The sequence below is a fragment of the Microtus ochrogaster genome, chromosome 24 (assembly GCF_000317375.1).
Source record: "Microtus ochrogaster isolate Prairie Vole_2 chromosome 24, MicOch1.0, whole genome shotgun sequence".
NCBI classification, from domain to species: Eukaryota; Metazoa; Chordata; class Mammalia; order Rodentia; family Cricetidae; genus Microtus; species Microtus ochrogaster.
Genome location: NC_022024.1, coordinates 10,058,205 through 10,086,070, shown reverse-complemented (window position 1 = coordinate 10,086,070; position 27,866 = coordinate 10,058,205). Strand labels below are relative to the sequence as shown.

Sequence of the window (27,866 nt, the reverse complement as noted above, 5' to 3'; positions counted from 1 at the left end):
GAATACCATGACCAAGAGCGAGTTGGGGAAGAAAAGATTTATTTGGTTGATGTTCCCACATCCTTGAAGGAAGTCAGGACAGAAAGGAACTTAAGACAGGGCAGGAACCTGGAGGTCAGGAGCTGATGCAGAGGCCATGGAGGGGTGCTGCTTACTGCTTTGCTTCCCATGGCTTGCTCAACCTGCTTTCTTACAGAACCCAGAACCACCAGTCTAGGAGTGGCTCCACCCACATGGGCTGGGTCCTCCCCCATCCATCACTGAGTGAAAAAATGCCCTACACTATAGGCCTTCCCGCAGCCCAGTTTTACAAAGGCATTCTCTCAGCTGAGTTCCCTCTTCTCTGATAACTATAGCTGTGTCAAGTTGACATAAAACTGACCAGCACAGTTTACAACAGGCGTCTGATTATATAACCCTTAGCGATGCCAAGAGCTTGCTCTCATCTCACTGCTATAGAAGGAAGCTGACCCTCACTCAGATGACTAAATCATGATAGGGTTCTAAGTCTAGAATCAGAACTCTAATCCCTATATCAAAACCTCTGATTTCTATGTGTCATTGCTTTCGGATGCATCTGTTTCTCTGGCAGTTGAATTTACATTTATCTGAAGCCCCTAAGACTTTAGATACTGTAAAGTCCTGCTTTGGGTAGATTGCATTAGAAAAGCAAACATCAGCCATGATTTGGAAGGGAGGTGAGATCGGCAGGGGTGGGCAGGAGCTAGGAAGGGGTAGGGGAAAGGGTGAAGGAGCTAGGCTGAGGAAGGGGTAGAGGTGACCAGAATGTATTAGACACATGCTTGAAACTGCCGAAGAACTACGTTTTTCAAAGAGAAAGAAATCATCTGCTTTTAAAGTTATGAGGGAAGAAGACCTACGAGAAGAGTGAGTCTTCCCTAGAGGATGAGATTCGTCCCTTTTTGCAAAAATAAGAACCCCCCCCCACGTTCTAAGCTGAATAGCTCCCTCATCCTCAGGGCGTCTTTTCAAACACACCCAGTGGATGCCTGAAACTCTGGATAGCACCAAATCCCATGTTTACTATCTGTTCTCAGATACATATATCTAGGAGAGAGAATAATTTTTTAATTAACTATAGCAAAGAGATTAACATCACTAAAAATAAAATGATAATGATCATAACAATATATTGTGTAAAACATAAGAATTGTTTATTTCTGGGAATTTCCATTCAGTGTTTTTGGACCACAGTTGATCATGGATAAGTAAAGTTGTAGATACGTGGGGGCTACTATCTCTCTTATGTTTAAATCACTGGTATTTGAAAACTGGTTCATAAACTCAAAGTCTTGATATAATAGTTCAAGGTGATAAGGCCCTTCACAGGTTCTAATTTATAATCTTATTTCCTTCTATTGAAAACCAGGAATGAGAAGAGAGATGCTCTTCTGCCTTCCCCAACAGGCACTGGAGCCCAGCACACCTGGGCTCTTAGGCTAGTATACTCACCATTCATTCGGCGTTGGTTCATGGTGGATTCTACGTCATGAAACTATGGCTACCTTCCCCCAGCATGCAGTTGGACTGAGTTCACTACCTCCTCGACGAGCAAAATTAAGAAAGAAGGAATTATGAAGTCCAGGTGAGACAGAGGAGACCAGGGCACAGTGAACGATGGGGGAGGAACAGCGGAGCGAGGGAAGAAGAGCTGGGGGGCGTGGGGAGTGAAGTTTGAGGAAAGGAGAAGAGGGAGAAGATGGAGAATTCAGGAGCAAGGGTAAGACTAGAATTGAGAGCGAATAAAACTCTCTCCTTCGGCAAAGCTCATTGCACACATTTGAGGGAAGTGGGTTGAAATAATTACATAAAGTACGAGATGACAGGGCAGACGTGGCAGTACACACCTGCATTCCGGAAGTGGATGCTGGAGAAGGGACTGCCAGGCCAGACTGCGTTATTTTGTCTGAGAATACCTAGGCGCTGGACATGTAGCTCAGAGGCAGAGCTTTTGCCTAACATGCCCACAGCCTTGAGTTTGATCCATACCACCACAAAAAAAGGAAGGAAGGAAGGAAGGAAGGAAGGAAGGAAGGAAGGAAGGAAGGAAGGAAGGAAGGAAGGAAGGAAGGAGAATTCTGAGCTCTGGGGTGATTAAATTCTGACTCATAGCTGTGATTTTAGAGAAACCATAGCTATAAAACAAGCTACTGTCCACTGAGTGCCTAACTACACATCCAAAAGGAATACTGTCTGTACCCACACACATTTTACGAGATTGGCAGGAATTCTGGGGGCCACACATGAAGCACAGTACCACCACCTACCAGCTATGAAGTCAGAACATAGTTCATGTGTGTAGTATGCATCCATGTATGTGCATATGTGGAGGCCAGAGGTTGATGCTGGGTATCTTCCTCTATTGCTTTGTACCTTATTTTTTGGGACAGGGAACCCATATTCCACCTAAGGCTAGACTGGCTGACTAGTGGAGACCCTGCCTCTACACTCTTGGTACTGAGGCTACAGACAAGGACTTCTAAACTCAGCTTTTCACGGGGGTACTGGGGATTGAACTTGAGTCCTCACCTTGTGTAGCAAGCAATTTACTAACTGAGCTATCTCGCCAGCTCCAGACATTTGACCTGTGTACCCTAGTGTCCCACATGTACAGCATACACTAGGAAGAAACTCATCCCTGGATGGCTGTCATAGGACTGTATGCCCCAAGATAAGCATGTGCATTAGCGGATGGGTAGTCTGTGCTCAATAAATGACAGTTGCCAATTCCATGAGTGTTGGCGACAGTTCTCATAACAATGCTACACGCCATGGCATTGTGTAATATTCATCTTATAGGTGGAGAAATGGTAGCACAGAGACAGTAACTGTCTCTCCTAAGATCACAAAATGAGGAAGCAACAGACAGAATTCGAATCCTGTTCTGCCCAATTCAAAACTCAGGCTTGGGTGTTTGTTTGTTTGTGTTTTTTCTGTCCTGAAGCAAAAGAATACCACCCTCATTTGTATTGCCACCTGGAGATCACCAAAATGTTCAGCTCCCATCCAGGGGCCATGTTAATATTGGTGTTCCTACCCCAGTTCAAGGAAGGCAGCCAATGCAAACCTGAGACCTCTGAATATCAAATTTCCTACAAGCAAGAATGTGGCCTCCATTCCTCCCCACTCTTCCGAGGGGCCCGGATGACCCCACTGTCTATACCCTTTATCAATTAACACGGACTGACAGCGTTTTACCTCCTAACTCACTAAACTATGACATCAATTCAGATTTACTATTCAGTGAATGAGAAAGCAGTCTTGTTTTTTATAGCCATGCACTTACTTGATTTCCAGAGAGAATTTGACGTTGGTGGGTGTGTTCTTATTAACAGGAATATTATAATTATAAAGTCCAGGCCTGATTTTAAAAGAAAATAAAATCACAAGTCAAAATATGCCCAAAAGGCTTCAAGGAGCTTTTTACTATTTACTACATAGTATGTAAACTGGAAACATCACATGATAAATTTAGAAAGTTGAGTTTAACCTGGTTCCTTTTCTGTAGTTTTCAGAAACAAACTCATCCAATATCAGAATGAATGTGTTTGTACCTTAATATAAATATGGAAAGTCAAGTCCCAGATCAAATGCACAGGAAATGACTTTGGTCATAGGGAAACAAATTTCAGAAGGAAAATGAAGTAAACTTAAATCCTCCTAGAAAGGAGACCTGAGATAATATTAACGTAAGTCATGCCCCCTTTAAACAATGTTAGCAGGAAATGTATATATTTAGAACCAAAGCCAACTGTAATTATTATAGTCCTGACTACCATTTAGTGATGGAGGAAATTGTAAGGTAGACTTGCTCATCCCTAGGTCCACCTACCAAATAATAGGTTCTTAGAGAGGAGGGGGCTGCCCTGATCCCTACGAGAATGAACTACTCCAGCTAAAGGCATGTGTGGATGTACTCAAGCACTCCTTATGACTGGTCAGTCCTCAGATGGCATGGGAAAACAACACAAATCAGATAAGTCATTTGTTATCTTGCTTAAATAATACTACACTAATGGTCAAAATGTGAAATAAAAAACATACAGGGAGCAGAAAAGGCCAGCAATTTAGAATATTTAGGAATAACAGAATAAGACACTGTGAACCTTGGATATGTGCAATTTTTACTTATTGTTACATCTTTAAAAACTAAAAATAAAGCCCAGTGGTAGTGGTAGTGGCAACACACCTTTAATCCCAGCACTCGGGAGGCAGAGGCAGGCGGATCTCTGTGAGATCGAAGCCAGCCTGGTCTACAAGAGCTAGTTCCAGGACAGGCTCCAAAGCTACAGGGAAACCCTGTCTCAAAAAAAACAAATCAAAAAACTAAAAATACATGAGTTGTACACCAAGATAGAAGAAAGCACATCACATTGTACATCACTGATATATTTAATGTTTTCTTGTCAATCACATGTCAAAAAAACCTTAACATTGTTGGTGTACACACACACACACACACACACACACACACACACACACACTCAAACTACCCATCTGCCTTAGGATCAGAGTTCCTAACTCAGCTGGGAAGCTTAAGTACATAGAATCCTTTTCCCATTATAGGCCTTCAGATATCTGCAGATTCTCAGCACCCCCACTAGCCCGATATTAACCCTCCCTACCTTACGGGTGAGAAATGAATGTATGGAAACAAACATTTTGCTTGAGACCCTGGGCCCGAATCATGTGACCCATCATCATCTTCACTCCACCACGTTAACTAACGTCTGTCTCGGATGCTTACTAAAGGTGTGATCTAACGCAAACTCGTTCAGCTCACAGCAAGCTACAAAACAAAGATAAATAACACCAACTTCTTACAGCTAATGTGAGAATTCTATGTGGTTATAAACATGTGCCATAAATAATTTTTAAATACGTTATGTTTATAACTCTGGACTTTCAACTTGAAGCCTACACATTCTATTGGGGTGAAAAAAGCACTAATGCTGAAAACCCACAGAACCCGTCCTCACTGACCCACACCCTGAGTGAAGGTAATGTCCCACCTCTGGGCACTCAACAGTAAGTATCAAATTAAGAAATAAGTCCCACTCTGAATGTTTATGATATGCATTTGCGCTTGCTGCAGCCACTTGTAATCTAACGTGTCTAGCTAGATGCAACACTGCCCTGCTTTTCACGGGGAGGGGTATGATAAACACCGGGGATGGATGATGATGTAGAAAAATGTCTTAACTATTTGGGCAATTGTTTGCCTCCTACAACAAAAGCCACACTAAGCTAAGCCAGATTTCCACTGCAGTTATACTAATATCCGTTGTAGTTATATAAATGTCGACTCACTCACATCCACCCTGTGTTCAAAAGACAGCTAGCCACTGTGGTCATTAGTGTGTGCCCCCAGGAGTCAGCCTGATCCCCAGGATTTTGCTTGGGGTCGAGATATTGAACAAGAAGACTGGGATCGTGGGAGTTGTGGTATACTGATGTTTGCTAATGCCCACTATTTCTGAACTCCCTTGTAGTCCATGTACCTAACGTGCTTTTACTTTAGAAACAATGTAAACACACATGGATTTCAACATGGAGCTTTGGTTTTCATTCCAGTCTCAAAACTATAACATTGAGTAAATTCCAGAAGCAGCCAGGGCATCGCAGGAGGCTTACCCACCCGCAGCGAAGCAGTCTGCTGCAGTACCGGTGGTCTATCGTCTGCTGGATCTCCATAATCTGAATAGACGTGATGGTTGTATCAATCCCTGTAGTAAAGAGAATAGGGAGAGAACATGAACTCTTGTGCAGGGGGGAAGAATTGTGCTCCCGCTCAGATCCAAGACAAACGTTCAGTCCCCGTCCAAATGGGAAAAGTAGAAAAAAGTCAGGGCAAGGCTTTTGTTTTTGTTTGGGGGAATGAGTGGTTACAGCAAAATTTAAGAGATTGTTAATCAAAAGCCAGGCTCCTGGAAACAGCCCGAATCACATCCAGAAAGCGTTTCTGGGCTATAGAAGTCCTGCTAAATTGGAATTTACTAGAGATGGGGGAATCTGCTTCAGGAAATGGAAAATGAACTAAAAATACAGTCAGAACAAAAGAGGAAGGCAGGAACTTCAAAGACATTCTTAAAATCATAGAGCTTGCTGGGCAGTAGTGGTGCACGCTTTTAACCCCAGCACTTGGGAGGTAGAGGCAGGCACATCTCAGTGAGTTTGAGGCCAGCCTGGTCTACAAAGTGAGTTCCAGAAGAGCCAGAGCTGTTACACAGAGAAACCGTGTCTCAGAAAACCAGAAGAAAAAAACCCCACAGAACTGAACCACAGCTTCTCTGGCTTCAGGTGACCATCCTGAGTGCCTCATTGTCAGACTGTTGTTGGTTATAAAACATGGCCACACAGGTGTCCACAGTGGGGTGTGTGTATGTGTATACCTGTGTGTGCATCTGTGTGTGTCTATGTGTCTGTGTGTATGTGATGTGTGTGTGAGTGGTGTGTGTGTGGTGTGTGTATATGTGTGTGTGTGGTGTCTGTGGATTTGTGGGGGGGGGGTGTACCTGTGTGTGCACCTGTGTGTGTCGTGTGTATGGTGTGTGTGTGTGCTGATGTGTGTGTGTGGTATGTGTGGTGTGATGTGTGTCTGTGTGTGTATATGTGTGTGTGTGGTGTCTGTGGATTTGTTTGTATACCTGTGTGTGTGTATACCTGTGTGTGTCTGTGTGTTTGTGTGTATGTGGTCTGTGTGTATGTGGTGTGTGTATGTGTGTGGTGTGTGTGGTGTATGTGATGTGTTGTGTGTCTGGGTGTATATGTGTGTGTGTGTGTGTGGTGGGTGGGTGTGGAAGGTAGGGTGCTTGTCACTGTTTCTCACTCCAGTAATGCTTTTACGGCCTGTGGTACTTACTGCCTAGCCCCAGAAAATAAAAAAGGTGTCTCTTAAATGTCTACTTACGGTCACTCTCCCATTCGGGGCTGATAAGCGCACCTCTTGCCAGGAATGATTTGCTTTTGTCTTCTGAAGAATGAAAACATCTGTCAGTCATGGAATCTTGTTCAGGACGATACGAAGCTGAGCTCTGAGCTGAAAGCATCTCCACCGTTTCCCTCTCCCGCCTTCACACTTACCCACACCTATCCTATTTCCTCCAGATCTAGCTTCTCATCCTCACCCAAGAAGCCATCTGGGATGGGTAAGTTGCACACACCCAGTCATATGCTGAGACCCCAGTACTTTCTTCTCAGAATGCCACTGTATTTGGAGGTACGGCCTTTCAAAAGGGGGTTAAGAGGATGGGGACAGCTGAATGAGCTCTAGTCCTGACAGTTGTCTTGAAATGAAGACATACCAGGCAATGCCGGAGGGGTTTTGTGCATGTACGCACACACAAATAAAAGACCATTTGAAGACCTAGCAAAGGGTAGCCTTCTGTAGGCAAAGAGAAGACCTCCAGAGAAGCCAGATTTATTAAGGCCAAGATCTTGGACCTCTAGCATCCGGAACTGTCCAAAAACAAATGTCTGTCATTTACACCACCCAGGCGGGGTTTTCTACCATTCTCTCACTCCAGAAGGCCCCAGAGCTCACAGCTGCCTCCTTCCCAAAGCCACAGCATGTCCACATCAGTCAGTGACGCTCATCTGCCCCTGAGCCCAGAGCACATAACCCCTGTGTATCCCTTAAGTACAAATGTGTTTTTATTCCTTCTTGACCATTTCGTAGTTTAAAAAATTTAAAAAAAAAAAAAAAACCTGCCAATATCTCAGTGGAGACCTCCAAATGCCGAAATCTCGGTGGAGACCTCCAGTTGCCGCACACCGCGCCCCCATGTCTGCGCTCTGTGCACTGGCACCCAGTTCACGAGCTTCGGCCAAGGGGCTGGAGGTTAAAATACACAGACACATACAGACAGAGAGACAGCAACACGGGTCATCCTTGAATTCCCCAAGAATGCCCCTTTATTGTGTTCAGGGGCAGATTATATAGAGATAGCCATGCCCCAGCCAAACCCACCAGAAACCACTCTCCTGCCATCAGGAACTCCTGAAGGTCTCGCGCTCAGAGCAGCTGTAGGCACTCAGATCAGGGGATTACAAGAAATTCAGGATCCGGGGTCTCACTGCTCCCAACAAAAACCTATTGTTCTCCAACTCTCTATAATTCCTGACAGCCTTAATCATATTACGGAAGCATTTTTTCTCTGATTAGTAAGATACTAATGGTAGTTATATTTCTCATCTGGATTCTGAACCAATAACATCGCTAATCAAAGCCATTTGACTCACATAACTTAGGATTGCTATGTGTTGCTTATGTAATATTCAAACAATGGTAACTTAGGATTGCTATGTGTTGCTTATGTAATATTCAGACAATGGAGCTAAGTCGTTAGAGGGTGTCTGTGTGGACACATCAGAGTCAGAAGACTCTGCTCCAAGGACAGGACATTCCTCTGCTGAGCGAAACTAAGTGTCCCTTTCATTGGGTTGGCATCTATCTTCCTGTTCATCTGTTTTGATGCCACTTCAACTTGGGTGACAACAGGCCCTAAAGGCAACAGCTGTGCCCAACCCAAACCCAGCTCATAAGTGGCTGCTGAGGCTCAGATTTCCTTTCTGGGTGAAAATTAAAAATCATTACAAACTGACATTCAGAAACCAGGCACAAAGAAGAAACAACCACATGCACACTGGAATTTGATTTCTGACCTGTCCTGGAAACTCAGAGGAAAGAAGGCAATACTCTTGTTTAGGAAGTAATCCTCTGAGAATTCAGTCCAGGTATCACCAGGGCGTGAAGTCGAGGGGGCATTTGCTCCACTTGGTTTTTTCTACTGTGCCTACTTCCATGGCCTCTCTCCTACCTAATAGATCCAATCAAATTAGAGACTATGGTTCAGAGGTATTGTGTAGAGTGAGTAAAAAGGAAGAGAAAGAAACAGAAGCAAACTATCTCTACAGTAAAATTACGAAATATTAACTTTCCTACGAACAGCATTGGTGGTATCAGGAGATGAGCTGGGTTATAAAACGGCTTGGGTGTTCCTTCCTGGTTATTTAATAACTTGAGTAATTCCATATTAGGAAAAATCACATGCTGTATACTTGCAGCAAAGGATAATAATGATAACTATACCAACTATTTATTGACATTTTCTACTAGATGTTGTTCCGAGCACCTAATGACAGCCCGAAAGGAGGGCTATGGGGATAGCCTTGACAGATGAAGCCACTGTGTGATTCTGTACACCACCATTTTGCCATCCTGCAGTTAAGTGAAGCAAGATCCACATAAGGAAAAAGTGAGTCTAAAGTATAAGGGAGGACTCGGCCAGCTGAAGACAGGAGCTGGATTACTGGGGTGGGGACAGAGCCAAAGCTGGCATCTGCCTACAGCAGAACGTGGTGTTCCCAAAGCTGTTTTCAAGAGGCAACTGCTCAGGTGTCAGGACTATGCAAAAAGAATCCTTAATTTTTTATTATTTACAAAGGTTTTTTTTTTTTTTTAGATTATGTATGTGTGTGAGGTTTGGCCTGCAAGTCTGTGTATACACCTTGTGCATGTCCATGCCTGAAGAGGGCACAAGAGGGCATTGGGTCCCCTGGAGCTGGGGTTCCAAATGGTTGTATGTCACCATGTGGATGCTGAGAACGGAACCTGGGTCCTCGGGTTAACCTCTGAGCCATTCTCCAGCCCCTAGATGAGAGCAGGCGGGAGGTGGTGGTCCACACACCTTTCACCTCAGCACTAGAGACAGGCAGAAGCAGGCAGATCTCTGTGGGTCTGAGGCCAGCCTGGTCTACAAAGCAATTCCCAGCACAGTTAGGGCCATTATACATTGAAACCCTGTCTTGAAAAATAAACAGAAAAGTAGATAGCGAGAGCCATCACCTGGTGGTGTAATGGCAAACCTTGGTTGTCAAGTCAGTTTCGTTGAGAGATGAATCAGCCACGGTTTTTTAAACTGTGACCATACAGGGGTCACATAAATGAATAGTGATAGTTGTGAGATGTTTGTGAACAGTAAAAGGGCTATGAGTGCACACCAACCAAATGTTAATTCACAATCACAAGCTTACTGGAGTCTTGGTGTTTTTGACAGCACCCACACTCAGCCGGCAGCCTTGCTTCTAAGCATCCGATGAACACGTGGTGTTCACGCCACCAGACACCAACTAAGATGGCCTGGATCATGCCAGCGCACATTCAAGACTTTAGGATGCTACTGTGTTTTTCCTCAACCGCAAAGCTTTCTGCTCTCATAGCAACATATCATTCGCTAGCAATAGCTCCCTGCCATCTTTTCTCAGCATGGCAATATCGTTAGCCTGTCTTTTGGGTGGACTGTGTTCGAATGCTTGATTATAAAAATTGTTATTTGGGTTGCCGGCTTGAGTTTCATAAAAAGTCATTAAGTGAATCCTGGCTTGGAATTAGGAAAGATTTTCTAACCATTTCTAAAATGTCCCTAAACATAGGACTGCAATTGTGTGCTGTGTACTTCAGCACAGACGTTCTCAGCATCAGTGATGATAAAATCGAAATGTTGATCAATCCCCCAAAATAATAGAGAGGCTCTGGGTCCTTCAGTATCAAATATTCAACCAAGATTCAATTATTTTTAAAATGTCTTCTTTGCCAAATTTTTCATGTGTATGTGCCTGAGGGTGTGTATGTTCTACGTGTATGTTCTTGTGTGTGAAGATTCCCAAAGAGGCCAGAGAAGGTGCTGGATCCCTTGGAACTGGAGTTACAGGTGATAGCGAGCCACTCAATGGTCTTTAAAATAAATCTATGATTTATTATCAGTATTATAGGAATACCAAAGAACTGCTTTAGAATTAATTTCTTTAAACACACACACCAATCAGTAAGTGTTTGGTTTTCATGCCTATTTTATATACTTATATATCTCAAGTCACTAGAAATCTCTCAGAGAGACAGAATCATGGATAGAGAATTTTAAGAAGCCGAGTCTAGGTTATTGGAACAGCACCTTCTCAGGGGGAGGGGGTGTCAGTGGGTCATTCCAAAGATGATTGTTATATGGGCACACCTGATAGAGAAAGCCCTATCCTGAATGTGGACAGCACCATTCAATAGATGGGACCAGGATGGGAGAAAAGCAAGAAAAAGCTCTCTATCTCTCCCATCTCCTGGCTGCTAAGAGGTGAACCGCCCCTCCTCAATATATCCCTGCTGCCATGGTAATCTACCATCACAGGCCCAGAACAAGGTGGCCATTCCACCATAGACTGCGTCCTCTAAAACCAGGAGTCGAAACAAGTGTTTTCTTTCTAAGTTGTTTTCCTCTAGTATTTTCTCATGATGGCAAAATAAACAACAACAAAACAAAACAAAAAAAACTGCATGGTGACCAGGGCAACTCAGAGAAGAATGAGCTGGTTTATTCAAACTTATGGGTCCAGAGAAGCTGACCATGATAGCAGGTAGGCACAGCGGCTGGAACGGCAAACAGAGTGTGTCTCTTAAACTGAAGGCACACCGCAGAGAATGACCTCAAATAGTAGACGGTAAGCCCTCAAAGACAACCTCCAATGACATGGCTCCTTCAACAGAACCACGCCTCCTAAGCTTTCCCACATAGCTCCACTAGCTGGGGACAAAATATACAAACGTCCCAGACTGTGGCGAACATCTTATTCAAACCACTACAGAGCGCTGAGGTTTGTTTCGCTTTTGTTTTTCAGACTTCTGTCGACATTCAAGCTTCTACGTTCAGTTTCAGGACAGGAAACGGCAGCAGTTGGGCACAATAATTAGAGGCAATCTTTCTCGAAATCTCCTCTTCTGCACGTTTTACACTAGGTGGAAAAGCTTCCTAACACACAGCTCACACGACTGTGGAGACCTTGAAGATGCCTGTGTTTGTGGCTCAATGGAGGGGCCATGCAGGCTCTCTGTGGTACTCTGCGACCATATGTGGAGGGTAGGAGGGAAAGAGGAAGGAAATGTGAGAGAAAAGCCAGTTGTTTAACCTTTACATATCTTCCCCCTGCTCAAAGGTAAAACTCCCCGGATAGGAGGTGAAGGATGCTCGAACAGATGCAAGAGTCTGCCTTTCTTCCCCTCTCAGCAGACAGGGAGGGGGGATAGCAGACAGGCAATGTGAGGGTCTGAGCATGCAGCCCGAAATGATACATTCCATTAATGGATCGTGAGAGATGAGAAATTTCTAGAAAACTGAATATTCATTTTCTTTTGTACATAAATACATATGCGTTCCCAAAGGCTTCCAGATCGCTTAGACTCGAGCTGTTCCAACAATAATTTTTAGGTGCTTGTCTTCTCCTAAAAGTTTCACTTAAGATTGCTTCCCCAGAAGGCCATGGGTTTCCAAGGCAATTGAGGCCCACAGAGAAGGAGAAAACAGAGCTCTCAATGCTGTCTGTTTTTCCTACCTTTTGTTCTGCTTCCTTGGTGGACTTGAAGGGAGAGGGGCTCATTGTAAGATCTGGCAATAACACGACAGATTCCCTTCCCTTCCATAGAACTGTGTTCATTGGTTCTTGAAGAGAGAGAGAGAGCCCTATAAATAAGGTTGGCTGCTTTGTGATTGATATATATATATATAGTGTGTGTGTGTGTGTCTTACTCTATCTAAGGCAGGCTAGCATAACCTAGGATTCTTGATCTTCCTAACTGTAGGGATTCTGGGTATGTAATACCATGCCCTGCTAAAGTATTTAAGAAGTAATAAAAAGCAAGGCTGGAACTCAGCCGTGAGCTTGTACTGCTCTGGCAGAGGATCCAAGTGTGGCTCACAGCATCCTTGTCAGGCGGCTCACAAGCCCCTCTAACTCCAGCTCCAATGGAGCCAGTGCCCTCTTCTGGCTGCCATGAGCACTTGCATTTATGTGCACGAGCGCGCTCGCGCGCGTGCGCACACACACACACACACACACACACGCACACAATTGAAAATAAAATATCTATTTTATTTTATTTAAAAATATATCTATTTTATTCAGTGGGTGAGGTGCTTGCCACAAAAGTCTGATGACCTGAACTTACTTTTATCCCCTGAACCCACATAAAAGGAGAAAAGAGAAGACTGAATCTATAAAGTGACCTCTGGTCTCTACATGCCCTCCGTCGCATGCACATGTCTGTAGCCACACGCCATACACACCCACATACTCTCACACAATAACAACATAGGTGGAAAATTTAGAGGCGGTGGAGAAGAGATAACCCTACAGGTTAAAATTCTGAAAATGTTTTTTTGAAGGCATAAACAAATTTTTCAATTCCCTACACAACGCCCCTAACTTGTCACTTCTATGAAGCAAGGCACTTCGACTCTGAAAAGCTGGTAATTAGAAAACAGAAACTCCTGGTGGGTTAAACGGAAGCTCTTATTCTATAAATGCCTTCCAGAACTTTTGCTATAGGCTTAATGTATAGAGCAGGTGGTTTTCATTAGGGAGCTAAGGGTGTATTTCACAACGGGTGGGTGCTACCTCCCAGCCAACTATATTAAAAATCAGAGCGGTTGATGTAAAACGGTACCCATCCTGCCACGGTGAAAGGCGGGTAGTTATACGTGTTCAAAACAAAATGTGCGGAAGCCTGAATTCCGCGCAGCGTCTGTGCTACCTTTCTTGATTGAAACAGACCTGTAGCAAGAGGTCAATGAACTTCTTGCCCATCATGGCCGAGACCATTAGCACAGGGGACCATTCTCTCTCCTAAAAGTTCTTACATCTAAAACAAAATGAGTAAGGATACATGCACTGCTTTGATTTTTTTTTTTTTTTTTTTTAGGCTCACCAACTTGTTACAATCAGCATTCTAGTGTTTTCTCGACAAGCCCTTTGTCTTTTCAGATTGAAACTCTCCTGTCTACTTAAATCTGTATGGGTTCCATGGGTTAAAACCTAATCCATCGCATTCAGTTCGCTTCTTAGAGCAGAAACTCACTATTCTGAAATGCTTTCTGCTTCCTGATCTGCCTTCCTCAAACCTTTTATTACGGAGCAGGGAAATAGAATGGGGGAGGGGCAGATGACTTTCTGAAAGACGTTTTACAAATTCTTAGACAATCAACTTAGACCTGAAAGAGAAATTGACTTGAGCTCAGCATGTCATAACAATGCAGACTGTCTTTCATTTACTTTACTGTAGTCTGACTCCTCAGGGAGGAGTCTCCGAAATGTCTTTCGGGGGTCCAGGAAATTGCCAGATATTATTCTGCATCCCACTGAGAGCTCTCCTGTGTCTGTTCTCCTATGTTTTTTTAATTCCTTGAATTTATTTTTTTATTTTATCCCTTAATTTTTTTTTTTATTTTCGAGACAGAGTTTCTCTGTAGCTGTCCTGGAACTAGCTCTTGTAGACCAGGCTGGCTTCGAACTCACAGAGATCTGCCTGCCTCTGCCTCCCGAGTGATGGGATTAAAGGCGTGCGCCACCACCGCCAGGCTATTATCCCTTAATTTTTAATTATTCTTCATGTCTCAGAAACATCTGGTCACAAAAAAAATAGTCATCCAACATTCTCCTCTTTTGTATTGGGACCCCTGAGGCTATACATCTGCAGATGCCAGAAAACTTTGGGTCCCCTGAAACTGGAGTTACAGACAGTTTTGAGCCACTTTATGTGGGTGCTGGAAATCAAATTTGGGTCTTCTTTGACAGCAGTAACACTCCTAATTGCCGGGCCATCCTCTCCAGATATACTAACTTTGTATATTTAAAAATATTTAGGGGTCTGTCGAGATGGCTCAGTGGATATAAAACACCTGCTGGACAAGTGTGGGGAGCTGTATTTGACTCCCCAGCACCCAAATGAGGCTGGACGTAATAGCACATGGCTGTAATTTCAGCACTCATAGAGTGACAGGGAAGACCTTGGAGACAAGAGAATCCCCAGCTCAGCAACCAGCCAGAGACCCTGCCACAAGGCGGAAAGCAAGAACTGACACTCCAGGTTGTTGTGGTCTGCCATGCAGGCTATGGTATGCGCGTGCCCGTGCTCAGACACACAAATAGGCACACACAGACACACACATGAGGACAATATATTGAGAACAAGATGACTGACGCAGACCCCTTTCTTCAGACTGAAGCTTCCTATCCACTCTGGATTGATACATCTGTTCCTTAATTCAATTCAACATTGTTTTTATGCGGGGGGAAAGGCACAAGTCTCTAAGAGACGGGGGAAACATTTTGTGCCTCAGCTTCCTCACTGGGGAAGAAAAGAGGATATTAGCAGTGCCTGTATGATGTGCTTGTGTGGAGTGAATGATTCATTCATGTGAGCGGCTGTTACAGCGTCAAATATGGGGTAACTCCTCATTGCCTCGTGATAAATGGGGACATGGTTTGTAAGCGTATGAATCCAGGGTAGGATACAAAGTAATATCAAAGGGGAAGGAGATGTCGTTATCACCCGAAGGCTCTGCCCACTGGCCAGAGTCTGTGTGTCAGGCTGCATACAATCAGTTTTTTTGCTCCTTTGCTTCGCCGAGGCCCATGATAAATTTACACCCCCTCCATCCGTTTTGAACCAGATGTGACTGCTATGCCCTGCTCTAGCCAACTGCGTAAGCAGAAAAGGCACATGTTATCGCGAGATGGGCGCTTTAGGAGGCAGAGTACAATGTGATTTGTTTTCTTGCCGTGACTACAGTTATTATGAGGACTCTAGGACATGGAATCGCCACCTGCTGGGTCTTGAACATGGCGAGCCAGAGCCCTGCTTTAATCCACATTTAATAAAGTCAGAATAATTTACTGGCACCTGACATCTCCATTATTTGGAAGTTGCTGCTTCCGCAGCTTCCCCATAGATAAACCACCCTGGTACATACTGCTGATACTACCGACCATTATTAATGCTATCCTGGACACTTGAGAATGTGTGTATGCAGAATGAGATTTCTTAACACAAGAAACTAGAATCCACTAAATCAAATAGACAAACAAATACATTCATTCGTACAGAGATAAATTCAGTTGGAGCCCTTGACCAAGTTTCTAAAAACGTCTGTTTTAACATTTGAAGGGTCCTAGTGAGCTAACTCAGTTGGTCAAGTGTCTGCTGGGCAAGCATGAGGACCCATGTTCACATCTCCAGCACCCATGTAAAAAGCCAGGTGCAGAAGCACGCTCAGTACTTGGGTGGGGTAGAATGGGGGAAAAGCGTGTGCCGAGGTAGACAAAGGCAGGCTGCCAGAACGTGCCGCAAACCAACCTAGCTAATCAGTGAGCACTCGGCTCAGTGGGAGACTGTGTATCAAAAAACAAGATAGTTTTCATATGTCCACATGGAGCCATGATAGCCTCCACCTGTCCACATGAGGCCATGATAGCCTCCATGCATCCACACGGGGCCATGATAGCCTCCACATGTCCACATGAGGCCATGATAGCCTCCACATGTCCACATGAGGCCATGATAGCCTCCACCTGTCCACATGGAGCCATGATAGCCTCCACATGTCCACATAAGGCCATGATAGCCTCCACATGTCTACATGAGACCATGATAGCCTCCACACGTATGCACAGGGCTATGCCTAGCCACATGCATTTATGAATGCACCATAAACACAAACAAAGCCAAGAGCTGTGTGCACGGATATAAAAGGAAAAGGGAGGCCGCTAAAAGTGGATGTCAAGCTAGTGGATTTCATTAACTCAAAGGCTACCTTTAAATTAGGGTTTCCAGAATTTGCTCATTCCTTCTTTCCTTTCTTCCTTCCCCAAATTACTGTAGACAAAAAGCCCAGACACTACACCACTTAAGTTCTAAATGAGCCAAAATATAAACCAAAACAAGAAAGCCAACCCATGTGGACGTGGCCACCTCACCGTCTTTGTTGGTGACAGACAAATGAAGCTTTTCTGCCGGGCAAACATTACAAATAATCAAGTCGGGCGGTGGTGGCGCACGCCTTTAATCCCAGCACTAGAGAGGCAGAGGCAGAAGGACCTCTGTGAGTTCTAGGCCAGCCTGGTCTACAAAGTGAGTTTCAGGACATCCAGGACTGTTACACAGAGAAATGCTGTCTCAAAACAAACAAACAAAAGCCCAGTATTTCCTCCATGGGGAAGGTGCTCAGTATTCAGATGGTTACCAGTTCATGGCTATATAGATTTTGTTCCATATAACAGAAGAGTAGAATCCCTGCCTAGATCCCTTCACAAACTAACCAGGTGAATATCAGCAATGCAAACCTCAAGTTCAAAGGCCTGGTTGTTTCTCTCTGGAAGCCATTTACCTGCCCAGTATCTCTGATGGATTTCTCTCTCTGCCTCCAATTGTCTTTGTGTAGAACTTGAAAATAATATTCTTGATCCCCACAAGGGGCAGCAGTACGTTTCCTGACACGTCAGGATCTCACAGAAAGTGATTTCAGGCACTTGAGGGGAGGTCTGCGTGGTTGCCAAGGTTGTGTGAGAAGCTGCAAGACAGTGAGCGAAGGAGGGTCACACAAAGTCGTGGCACAGCGAGGGAAGATGGGTTGGGTTTATGGTTAGGAACAGGATGACAGTACCTGGAGGGGAAGCTGTGGATGACAGAGCTGGCTCCGGAGAACTTGTAATATTGCTGGAAGAGTACAAAATGGTTAGTGAAATAGGCCTTCAAGAGTCCTCTTAGGACTGGACCGATGGCTCGGTGGGTAGGAGCATTTGCTATTCTTCCAGAAGATTGGACTTCAGGTCCCAGCCCTCATGTCAGTGAATTCAGTCAGCATGAACCTCCAACTCCAGGGATCCAGTGCCCTCTACTGGCCTCCTCAGGCACCCACATACATATAGGCATATATAAGAATAATTTTTTTAAAGTCCTCTTCCCGAACACAAGATCTGAATTCTTACCTCAGAGGGTGGTTTGGGGAGCGCCGGTCCTGATCCTTTAAGCTAAGTATGTAAAGGGCGACTATTGTCAAGGCACTGTTAAAGGGGGAGAAAGCATTATGTGTTATAAAAATATTATATATATTTATATAATAATTTATTTATTAATATTTGTATATATTATAAAGCATTATATATCTCCCACAAACTACCAGCTGGCCAAAGATGTACTCACAGGCCACACAGATGGGAGGAGGGGAGAGAGGGAGCTGGAGCTGGCAGGAGCACCATGGAAACCAGCAGAGTGAGGTTTTTCTGCCTGGGAAAGAGAAAGGAGCCCTAGGCTCCCAGTAGTTCAGAGGCTCAGAGGAGCGCTCCACAGAGCCGGCTCTGTCACCCTGGCAAGCGGTCACTAGAGGAAACCTGTCAACAGCTGGAGGCAGCCCTCTGCCCCTTGCAGGAAAGATAAGGTCAAAACTCACTTCCTCCTGGTGGTATTCATTCATGCTGTTGAGTTGGGAGATGAAAGGAGGCAGAGGCCAGTCATGGACCCCCAAACCCTTTGGTCACCTCCAACATCATTCCGAGTTCAATGTATCGCATTACGTAGAAGGAGGAAAGGAGACAGAGCACAGCAGACACATGACACGACTCCAAAATAAAGAGCGCGCCTTCCCTCTCATTATCACAATTCATACATCGAAATTCAAGTCTTCCTGAACTGTTCTCGGGCCTGGGACACAAATCCCAGCAGTGTTTTGCCATCTAAACGTTGTGTGTCTTCCCCTTTGCGGGGAGATTTTAGGCTCTCTCGTGAGTCACATAAATGTCTGCTGAGAATACGGTCACCAGCCCCGCTGGCTCGCCAGCCTCACTTCACACCGTGCTTCCCAAGCTCAACGCCTCGGGACTCTGTTCTCCCATGAAGGTGGCAGATTTACCCTCACAGCCTCAAAACCAGAAGCTGTGCCCCAGATGGGTTCCATCCGCAAGAAAGGAATTCCAAATGTGTTCTTAGAGACAGCTGGTGGATGCCCAACAGGCTCCGTCCTTTCTGGAAAAGTGGTACTAAGTCTGAAGATGTGTCAGACAGATCGCCCTGGCAACCATTTACTGTGGTCCAGTTTCCCTCGCCTTGGGTTTTTCTCTGTCTCTCACTCTCTGTCTCCTCACTATTCATTCTAAAATCTTTTCCTCTGATTTGTGGTTGACATCTGTCTCAATGCACAAGCCGGACAAGTTCTAGTGCATTGTAATGAAATAGACATATGCTCTCTTCAGAGGCAAACCCAGGTTTTTGATCCTTCTCAGGTACGACAGAGCCCACAACCAAGATATGGAGACTGTGACCTCCCATTTGTGAACCTATTTCCCAACCCTGGGCTCAGGAGATCTCACAAACAGGCTCTAAATGCAGCGACTTTACTAAGAACTAGACTTCCTGGCAGCTCTTCACATGGCTGGGGTTACATCTCTAGAGCATATAAAATATATCTCTAAAAGTAGATGCTCACCCTCCCCTTGGCTGGGGAACCTAACAGATGATGAGCCCTGAGGAAAACAAGGAGAAAAATGCAACGGTTCCTGATAGGGATTTCAGGTCATGACATAAAATCCATGGGCATATTCCCACCATGGGCATTAGTTGGACTGGACAAAGGTTATAATCAATGAGAGAGCGTGTGTTTAGCATGCTTAAAGCTCAGGATTTAATCCCTAGAGCCAAACCACTCACTCACTCACTCACACAATCATCTAAATTTAAAAGCAAAAAGTTGAGGGCAGAAGGGCTGAGATCCACCTACCCAGTGTCCTGCAGCTAGGGAGCACCTTTGACCCTTCACTTGCTTTCCCTCTGCAACAACCATCTTCCTCCCTTTTACTATGCCAGACTACCAACAAGAAAATACTGTTCACCAGGGTGGTGGTGCACACATTTAATTCCAGTACTCAGAAGGAAGAGGCAGGAGGATCTCTGTAAATTTGAGGTCAGCCTGGTCTACAGAACGAGTTTTAGGACAGCCAGGGCTAAACACAGAAACACAACAACAACAAAAACAAAAATCCAAAAGAAAGAAAAGAAGGAAGGAAGGGAGGGAGGGAGGGAGGGAGGCAGGGAGGGAGGGAGGAAGGAAGGAAGAAGAAAATACTGTTTATAAGCCCAGAGAACAAATTTCCCTCTCTTTCTCTCTCTCATACTCCACACACACACACACACACACACACACACACACACACACACACACACCATGGTCTGTTGCTAAATCACGATTGGTTGAAAAGAATAGAACCATCATTCATCTCACATTGGCTTACATAAATCCAATTGTCTTTCCTTCAAGATACGAATTTCAAAGGGGCTCCCTCAGTTTTAAGCTATCAAAGATCGTACCTGATTTAAAAAGCTCCTTGTCTTCAAAGCAAAGAAGGTCAGTCTCCAGTTCATGTGTGAGAAAAGAAAGGCAAGAGAGAAAAAAGAAAAAAAGAGCTTGACAGCATCCCAGTGAAGTTTCTCTTACCAAAATGTCATTACAGCAATTAGAGCTATAACCAGTGTTTGGAAGACCCAGTTAGGACAGGACTGTTTCCTCTCTGTGAGGGAGACCTGTAAGAAAGTCGGTGAACGACAAATCAGAACAGCAGCTATGAGGCCTGAAGACCCAAATCAGTGGGGGTCTTTGCTGCCTCCCGAGGATGGTGACTCCTCCTCACTTGCCTCAGTTTACATCTGCCCCCTCTGTTCTTGCCTCTCTGAACACAACAATCTCATCCAAGGCCTCCCTTCACTAGTTGCTGCAGGCCTTTCCCCGGCATCTGTAGGACATCTGTGCATACCTATCTTGTCCTTTATGAAGGAAGGTAGTCTAGAGGACATCAGAACCCAGCACCCGTCTCCTAATTCCTCCGTATAGGAAGGAATAAATCTCCACAGAAGAATGTCAGGAAAGCCATAGGAAAGCTTTTGTGATGCAAATCCGATCAAGCACACCCTTTATGTGTGTGTGAGTGTGTGAGTGTGTGAGTCCCATTTCCCCACCTATGACTAAGGACAGCTCTGGGCCCGTGTTTTGTTTATTCTCCCATCTTTTCCATGAATATGTATTGATTGCTGCTGTGTACAGCCACAGCTGATATGAAAATCAGTAAATTATCACCTCTAGGAAGGTAACGAAACACGCGTGAGGGCAGACACACGGTGCCATGAAAACTGCACATAGAGAACAGGCAAGAACTGCAAGCATGCAACAGGAGACAGAGCTGAAAGAGTTCCTGCCTGCCCTGCACTAGGGAATGCTGTCTGCGTGGGAGAATCCCAGGACTGCGGTGGCGGGGAGCGCTGGGTCCCTTCCTTCTCAGAACACAGAGGGAAATCATGATTTTGATCGCAGGATAGACGAGGGCAGGAACAACTAAAAAAATTGCTTTAAATTGTCTTTTAGTTGTGTCTTGGACTTGTTATCTCGTAAAGGAACACGATCTTTAGTGCAAAGAGGGGTGTTTAATCATATACTTTTTAACAAGCACAGATGCCCAGGGGCTATTAGTACTGAGTCTTTCATGAATGCCACCGGAAGCAAGTCTGAATGTCACCAAGTCTGTGACTGGTATGAACCCCTCCTAACTCTCTCTGGGAGTGTCCTGAGGATGTCTGAGTGTTGCCGTGCAGAGAAAGGGTTCAAAGGACCTAGTTGAATCAATTGGCATTAACAGTATTACTTGTAGAATAAGTGCTTCCCCCATCAAGCTGCTGGAGTGTGTGTAAATCTCCTTGATTTTGCCCCCGGTCCTTTGCACACACATTGGGAAATGACCGAGAGTCAAGTCCGGCACAAACCTCTATGCCATTCATCCTCACCCTCCTTCTAATAACATAGGAAAATGAAAAAAATGCCCAAGTGCTTCTCTGAGTTATTAGGGGACCCGATTAACAATGTAACAATTCTCCAATTTGGATATACCTAAGGATTACTATGGAGACTGTCAAAAATCTAAACGACTCACTCACTATGAGTGTGTGTGGTAACCCTGACCCAGAAAGACAAATACCATGTGTACTCACTCATAAGTGGCTTTTAGACATAAAGCAAAGAAAAACCAGCCTAAAATTCACCACCCCGGAAAACCTAGACAACAAAGAGAGACATACGTGGATCTAATCTACAAGGGAAATAGAAAAAGACAAGATCTCCTGAGTAAATCGGGAGCATGGGGATCACAGGAGAGAGTAGAAGGGGGGGGGGAGAAGGGAGAGGAACGGAGAAAAATATAGAGTTCAATAAAAACAATTTTAAAAATCTAAATGCCCTGGCAAATTCTCGCAGGTTTTATTTGGAGTGAGATGTATACAGCCGCTCTCAGCCCCTTCCCCTTCTCGTCCACTTATTCAGAATTGTACCTTGAACTGTTAAGTCCTCCCCTCACCTACCACTGTATATAGCACTATCTACCTATTGGAGGTAGAGAAACAGAGAAAAGTAAAAGCTGTCCTATGGAATGAATGCATTAGCACTAGATGAAGGTGACCTCAACTTCCTCCAGAGTATGTCTTGGCCAGCACTGAGAGCTGTGTGATCCCAGCTTTGCTTCTTACCCAAGGTCCATTACCTGCAGGTGGCAGCATTTTGATCATCAACATTCCTTACTCAGCCCAGGAGCACCACTCTCTACCCACGCGTATATATTTCAATGACCCAGTGACCCAAGGAAGCCCTAGGGGCAAAGGTCACCTAGAGAGTTGGTAGTAACAGGCTAGGGAAGTCAACTTCAGGGAAACACAGAACATTGCCGAGAAAGCACAGGCGTGAGAAAAGGAAGCATCATTATTGGCCCTCAGTCAAGCTCCCTGGACCGTTTCTGCTACACACCATGAGAACCACAAAGAGAATGGGTTTGAAACATTAACAGTCATGAATGTGCACCCAGCGCTGACTGTGTTCCAGGCACTCTCCTCTGTGCTCTATGTACACTAATGTAAATAGCATTCTCACGATTCCCCTCCCCGACCCTTTAAGGAAGATGCCTTGACCATCATCCACATTTTGGAGACAGAAGAAGGCAGTCTTGGAAGAAAAGTGCCTCATCAGACACACAATGCTAAAAAGTCATGAAGACAGAATTTGAGTTAAAATTTTCTGGCTTTGTGATCTGTGGGTATATGTAAAAATAAAAAAAAAACTGTGCTATGTATGTAAAAAAATGAGAAAACATGCAACTTAGGTGTTATGCAAAGAGTCCCTGGGGCTTATCAAGGAACACACATGTATGTGCATGTGTGCGAATGTGTGTGTGTCCATGTGTGTGCATGTGTATGTATCCATGCATGCGTGTGTGTATGTGCGTGTGTGTGTGCGTGTGTGCATGTGTGTGCATGTGTATGTATCCATGCGTGCATGTGTGTGTGCGTGCGTGTGTGTGTGCGTGTGTGTGCATGTGTATGTATCCATGCATGCGTGTTTGTGTGTGTGCGTGTGTGTGATGTAGCATTTTTCCTCTGCAAGTGAAACATTTTATCTTGCAGAGAAAGTTCCTTAAGACAGAAAACCAACAACACAAAATATCTCCGGGAAGTTCTCCAAACTAACCAGATTTATTAGAGCCCTCCCTCCCCGAGAGCAGACAAGCCACAAAGGCTGTTGAGAGACACCCTTAGACAAGATGAAAAAAAAAAAAAAAAAAGAGGAAGAAGAAGGAAGAATAAAACAGGGGAAACTGTGGTCAGGTTGTAAAATAAATAAAAAAGTTTAATTCAAAATAAATAAATAAAACCAAACAAGCAAACAAAAGTGCTCAGATAAGCCTAGCCCCCCCCCCCCAGGAAGAATCAGAGACCAGTGAGACCACATAGATGAAAAAAAACCCTGAGCTGCCTAGAAAAGACTCAGCACAACAGAGCCTCCAGGAAAGGACACTCTCCACCTGCTGAGCCGCCAGCAAGTTGTGCAGTGTGCCCCAGGCTCCCGGCTCTGTGAGCTGTCACCCACGCTGGGGTGACCTGTGGTGATGCAGCTGTCTTTGAGCCACTTCTCCCCCTCTGAGTAACTTTTCACCCCTAGCCCTGAAAGTAGCCCCAATAAAACTCATGGTTCAGCAGGCTGGACTTTTGTGGTATCCGTGCTATTGTCTGTCGTTGGTTTCTTGTCTGAAGGGAGCTTGTTCATGTCACTCCAGGAAGAGTGACTCACAGCAATCCATACATACATGTGTGTGTATACATAAGTATATACATGCATAAGTACAAAGAAGTTTATGTGAAGTTGATGTTTCAGGTGAAGGCTGTTGGGGTTCACTAGATGGGGTTCATGTAAATATCTGGTAGGTTGTTTCTGAAGTGGTCTAGTCCTTGTTCTGGAGTCCTTGGCTTTTGTTGTTAAAAAAAAAGATACAAGTCATTAACACCTGTGGAAGGATACAGACTAGGAAAGCAGACAGGCTGGCTGATCAATTTCTCTAAAATGTAGAGTGTGTGCGTGCGTGCGTGCGTGCGTGCGTGTGTGTGTGTGTGTGTGTGTTACTGTGGACTAAAAACAGAGCCACCCCTGTGCAAGACAAGTGAAGTACACTCACAAGTTCTTACAAAGTTGCCCAGGCTAGCCTTGAACTCATTTTATACCCCAAGCTATAAATGCAGGCTTTCACTTTCCATCCTCCTGCCTCAGCTTCCCATCCCAACCCCCACTCCGCCCCACAAGTTGCTGGGAGACAGATTTACACCAGGAGGCTCAGCTAAGGCTTTAGTTTGTGTAGAAAATACCATCTCTGTTCATTTTAAATTTCACTCTATTTACCTTGTTGGGCTTTTTGGAAATGGCCCTTCTTGGTGAAGACGTACTAACAGCTCTGCTAAATTTGCTTTAAAAAGAAAGAGAGAGAGAGAAAGAGAAAATTGATTACTATTCAAATGCCTCTCTAGGAGGTTTATGACAAAGGCCTAGGCTTTCACTAACACAGCAGGGAGGACTTCTCTTTTGTAATACAGTGATAATTTGAAAAAGGAAAAGTCAAAGCAATTGGAGTTCTTTTGTGGGGGGAAGGGGAACCATTAGTAAACGTTAATGAATGCATTAACACTATTTTTTCTCTCTCTTTTTTTAAAAAAAGAACTAGAAACCAAGAAATGAGCATTTAATTCCTTTAAAGTAAGGAAAAAACAAACAATAAAAAACTAGCCCCCTGGGGATCAAACATGATTTTTTTCTAAATTTAGAAATGACCAGCTCTTCTCCCTAAAGGGGAAAATGTCCTTCTGCTAATATTTAGCACTTCCTCTGATGGCTGAGGCTCTCAAACAGATGCTTCACGCTTCTTTCGCTTCATTCGAAGAGCACCCACAGGAAGAGGAGTGACAGAATTATCAGGAAGTAAGTGCAAATACTGACCTCGGCTAAGGGAGGACTAAGAACCTCAGCGCCAGAAACTGTGCCTGGCAGAGTGGTCTCCCACGGGAGAAGCCCACTCTTCCTTCCCCAGAGTTCTGTGGAGAAGCTGAACGTACCTGACTGAACTGGCTTCGCTGACAGAGGACTTCCAGCTGCTACTGAGGCGCTTTAGCCTGGCCAGTTTCTTGTTCCAGATTTCCAACTCTTCTATTCTTTCTTCCAGATTGTAGGTCAGTTTGCAGAGCTGCTTTACGGCCCCGACGTTCTCCATGAAGATCTGGTCCTGGAAAGGAACACAAGGCAAGAGTTTGAGGTCAGTGGGAAACTGTCCACACACAACCCACAGACAGAAGACGCCACTAGAAATGGTTTTATATATATAACTTCAAGTTAGGTCAGGACAAACCTGAAGTGGCCCAAACCTCGGAACAGGCTCGCTAGACTGCCAGCTGTGATGTAACACTGCTTCTGATCAATTTGCAATAAGACGAAAATATGTCCTTGCAACCCAAGAGATGAAATGGAACTGAAGGACAGGCAGGCTTGAAGTCCAAAGACATTGTCTATGACCACTGTGCTATGTGTAAAACCCATAAAAAAGAAAGCTAGAACAGGCTTCCAAGGGCTGAACCTTCTTACAAAGTGACTCCAGCTGTCCCTGGTAAAATGTGCACCAAGATGTTCAGCTGACGACGGAGGCTTAGCCAGGTGTGGGAGCATGGACTCACACACATCTGTAATTCCAGCATCCAGAGGCTGAGGCAGGAGGATCATGAGTTTCAGCTAGTCCGAGCTGTAGAGGGAGTTCCAGGCCAGCCTCAGATACATATAGAGACCTTGTCTCCAAAGAGAATTTAAAAATAGAACAAAGACAACATCACTCTAAAGGCCTGGACTTCTCCCAGAGCTCTGCCACCAGGTAAAATGTAAGGAGCTCTTTAGAGTTGTTTTTAAATGAGATAACTCTGGAGATGAAATTTCTACTCCTGAGTGACTTTTCATTCAAATTTTAATCTGACTTTCAAACAGAATTTTAAAAATACAGTTAATTCCTTTCGTTCAGTGAAAGTCACTAAAACATCTGAAAGGAAAAAGAAAGATGACAGAACTTGCCAAAGCCAGGATGCCCAGGTCAGTCCCTCCCCAACCCTCGGGATCTATTATGTTCTACTGTGAACACACGTGTCTAGTTTGTCGTAATAAAAAGCACCGGTGTGTGGTACAGGGAAGAGTGCCAAGGTCAATGACTCAAGGTCATGGTTGGGAGGTCAAATTTGGAGTGCTGTGTTTGGGGTTATAACCCTGAAAGCCAATCATTGGAAAAGGAACTAAAGTATGGTATAGAGCATGTAGGCCTGGAAATGAATTAATTAAACCTGTTATTTTGAAGAGCGAATACAGGCCAATACGGTAGGGACACCGGATATATGCTAATACAGTGGGGGATCAAAGTTGAACATTCCAGAGTTGAGGTACAGTTTGTGCAATTGTCTTTCTTTGGTTTTTCGAGACAGGGTTTCTCTGTGGAATAGTCCTGGCTGTCCTGGAACTCACTCTGTAGACCAGGCTGGCCTTGAACTCACTCACAAAGATCTGCCTATCTCTGCCTCTGTGAGTGCTGGGATTGAAGGCATGTGCCACCACTGCCCAGTCAGTTTGTGCAATTTTCAAGACATGTTTGTCTTGAGAAACACTGAATGATCTTATTAAATTCCAGCCATCCAAGGAGGTCTATGAAGCCCCCTGACCTTGTCACTTGGCCGTTTGTCCAGTTGGGTGCCACGTGCTGTTTCACTATTTAAATAGAGAGTCTGCGGTGGGTGAGCCTTGTGCCGATTCTTCGTTAAATCACAAATGGCAGCAGGCAAATTGAGAGGTGCCAAGTTACCAGGTTGGGAAAGCTTTGGGATGCTAAGGACCAATAGCTTCATCTCTGAGGCCTATGCTTATTGTAAGGGTGTGTGTGTGTGTGTGTGTGTGTGTGTGTGTGTGTGTGTGTGTTCTAAAATCTTTTCAGATAAACCTTTAAAAACCTGCCTAAAACACCTAGTGATGAAACAGGCAATGGAGCAGAAGACAGTACAAGCCCAGCAAATGTGCATCTGTAGTTGTTTTTTGAGCTGGTAATGCCTGTTTCTAGAAATCTGTTCCCTAGACTGACTGGAAAAATGCAAGATGGAGGGAGAAAAGAGACTGACATCAACTCAAATACCCATCAGTCGGAGGCTTGATGATGAGATTATGACAATGTTTGAATCAAAAATGCAGGACAGAGTACACGGACGATCCGTTTTCTCTACGAATGCAGAAGAAATACAAAATATGCCCATTTTCTCTTATCGAAAAGTCAAAAATTGTAATTTAAAAATTTTATACGCAACAGGAAAGAAGAAGCAAGGTACGTAAAACAGATAAAACCAGGGTTTCAGAATAAACCTTCATATCTATGTCCTACATAATATATTACATATGTCACATATATGCAAACTTGCCTTTAGGATAATGTGGGTCTTCTACTTTATGTTCTCATTCACAGGTAAAAATCAATCCTCTAATTGTTGAATACATATATCAGGTAGGAGAGTAGATGGGTAAGGTCCGAGAGACTAGAAAGAGGTCATGAAGCTGGGAGAAAGGATGGTCCCAGGGGGTAGGATAGGGAAGACAACAGAGCGACAATGA

The 27,866-nt window shown here is 44.4% G+C and overlaps 1 protein-coding gene across 1 annotated transcript in view; it reads right to left on the bottom strand.

Annotated features, from left to right (window-relative positions):
- Nucleotides 1–27,866, bottom strand: part of Myrfl (myelin regulatory factor like) — a 108,798-nt gene that overhangs the window by 845 nt on the left and 80,087 nt on the right. The window contains exons 14-22 of the mRNA XM_005358035.3: nucleotides 25,301–25,467; nucleotides 24,594–24,657; nucleotides 20,328–20,413; nucleotides 17,830–17,904; nucleotides 17,505–17,557; nucleotides 17,229–17,411; nucleotides 6,932–6,994; nucleotides 5,660–5,747; nucleotides 3,308–3,382 (exon numbers count right to left, since the gene is read on the bottom strand). Coding sequence (XP_005358092.2) covers nucleotides 3,308–3,382; nucleotides 5,660–5,747; nucleotides 6,932–6,994; nucleotides 17,229–17,411; nucleotides 17,505–17,557; nucleotides 17,830–17,904; nucleotides 20,328–20,413; nucleotides 24,594–24,657; nucleotides 25,301–25,467 — 854 coding nt within the window. The remainder of the gene's footprint in view (nucleotides 1–3,307; nucleotides 3,383–5,659; nucleotides 5,748–6,931; nucleotides 6,995–17,228; nucleotides 17,412–17,504; nucleotides 17,558–17,829; nucleotides 17,905–20,327; nucleotides 20,414–24,593; nucleotides 24,658–25,300; nucleotides 25,468–27,866) is intronic.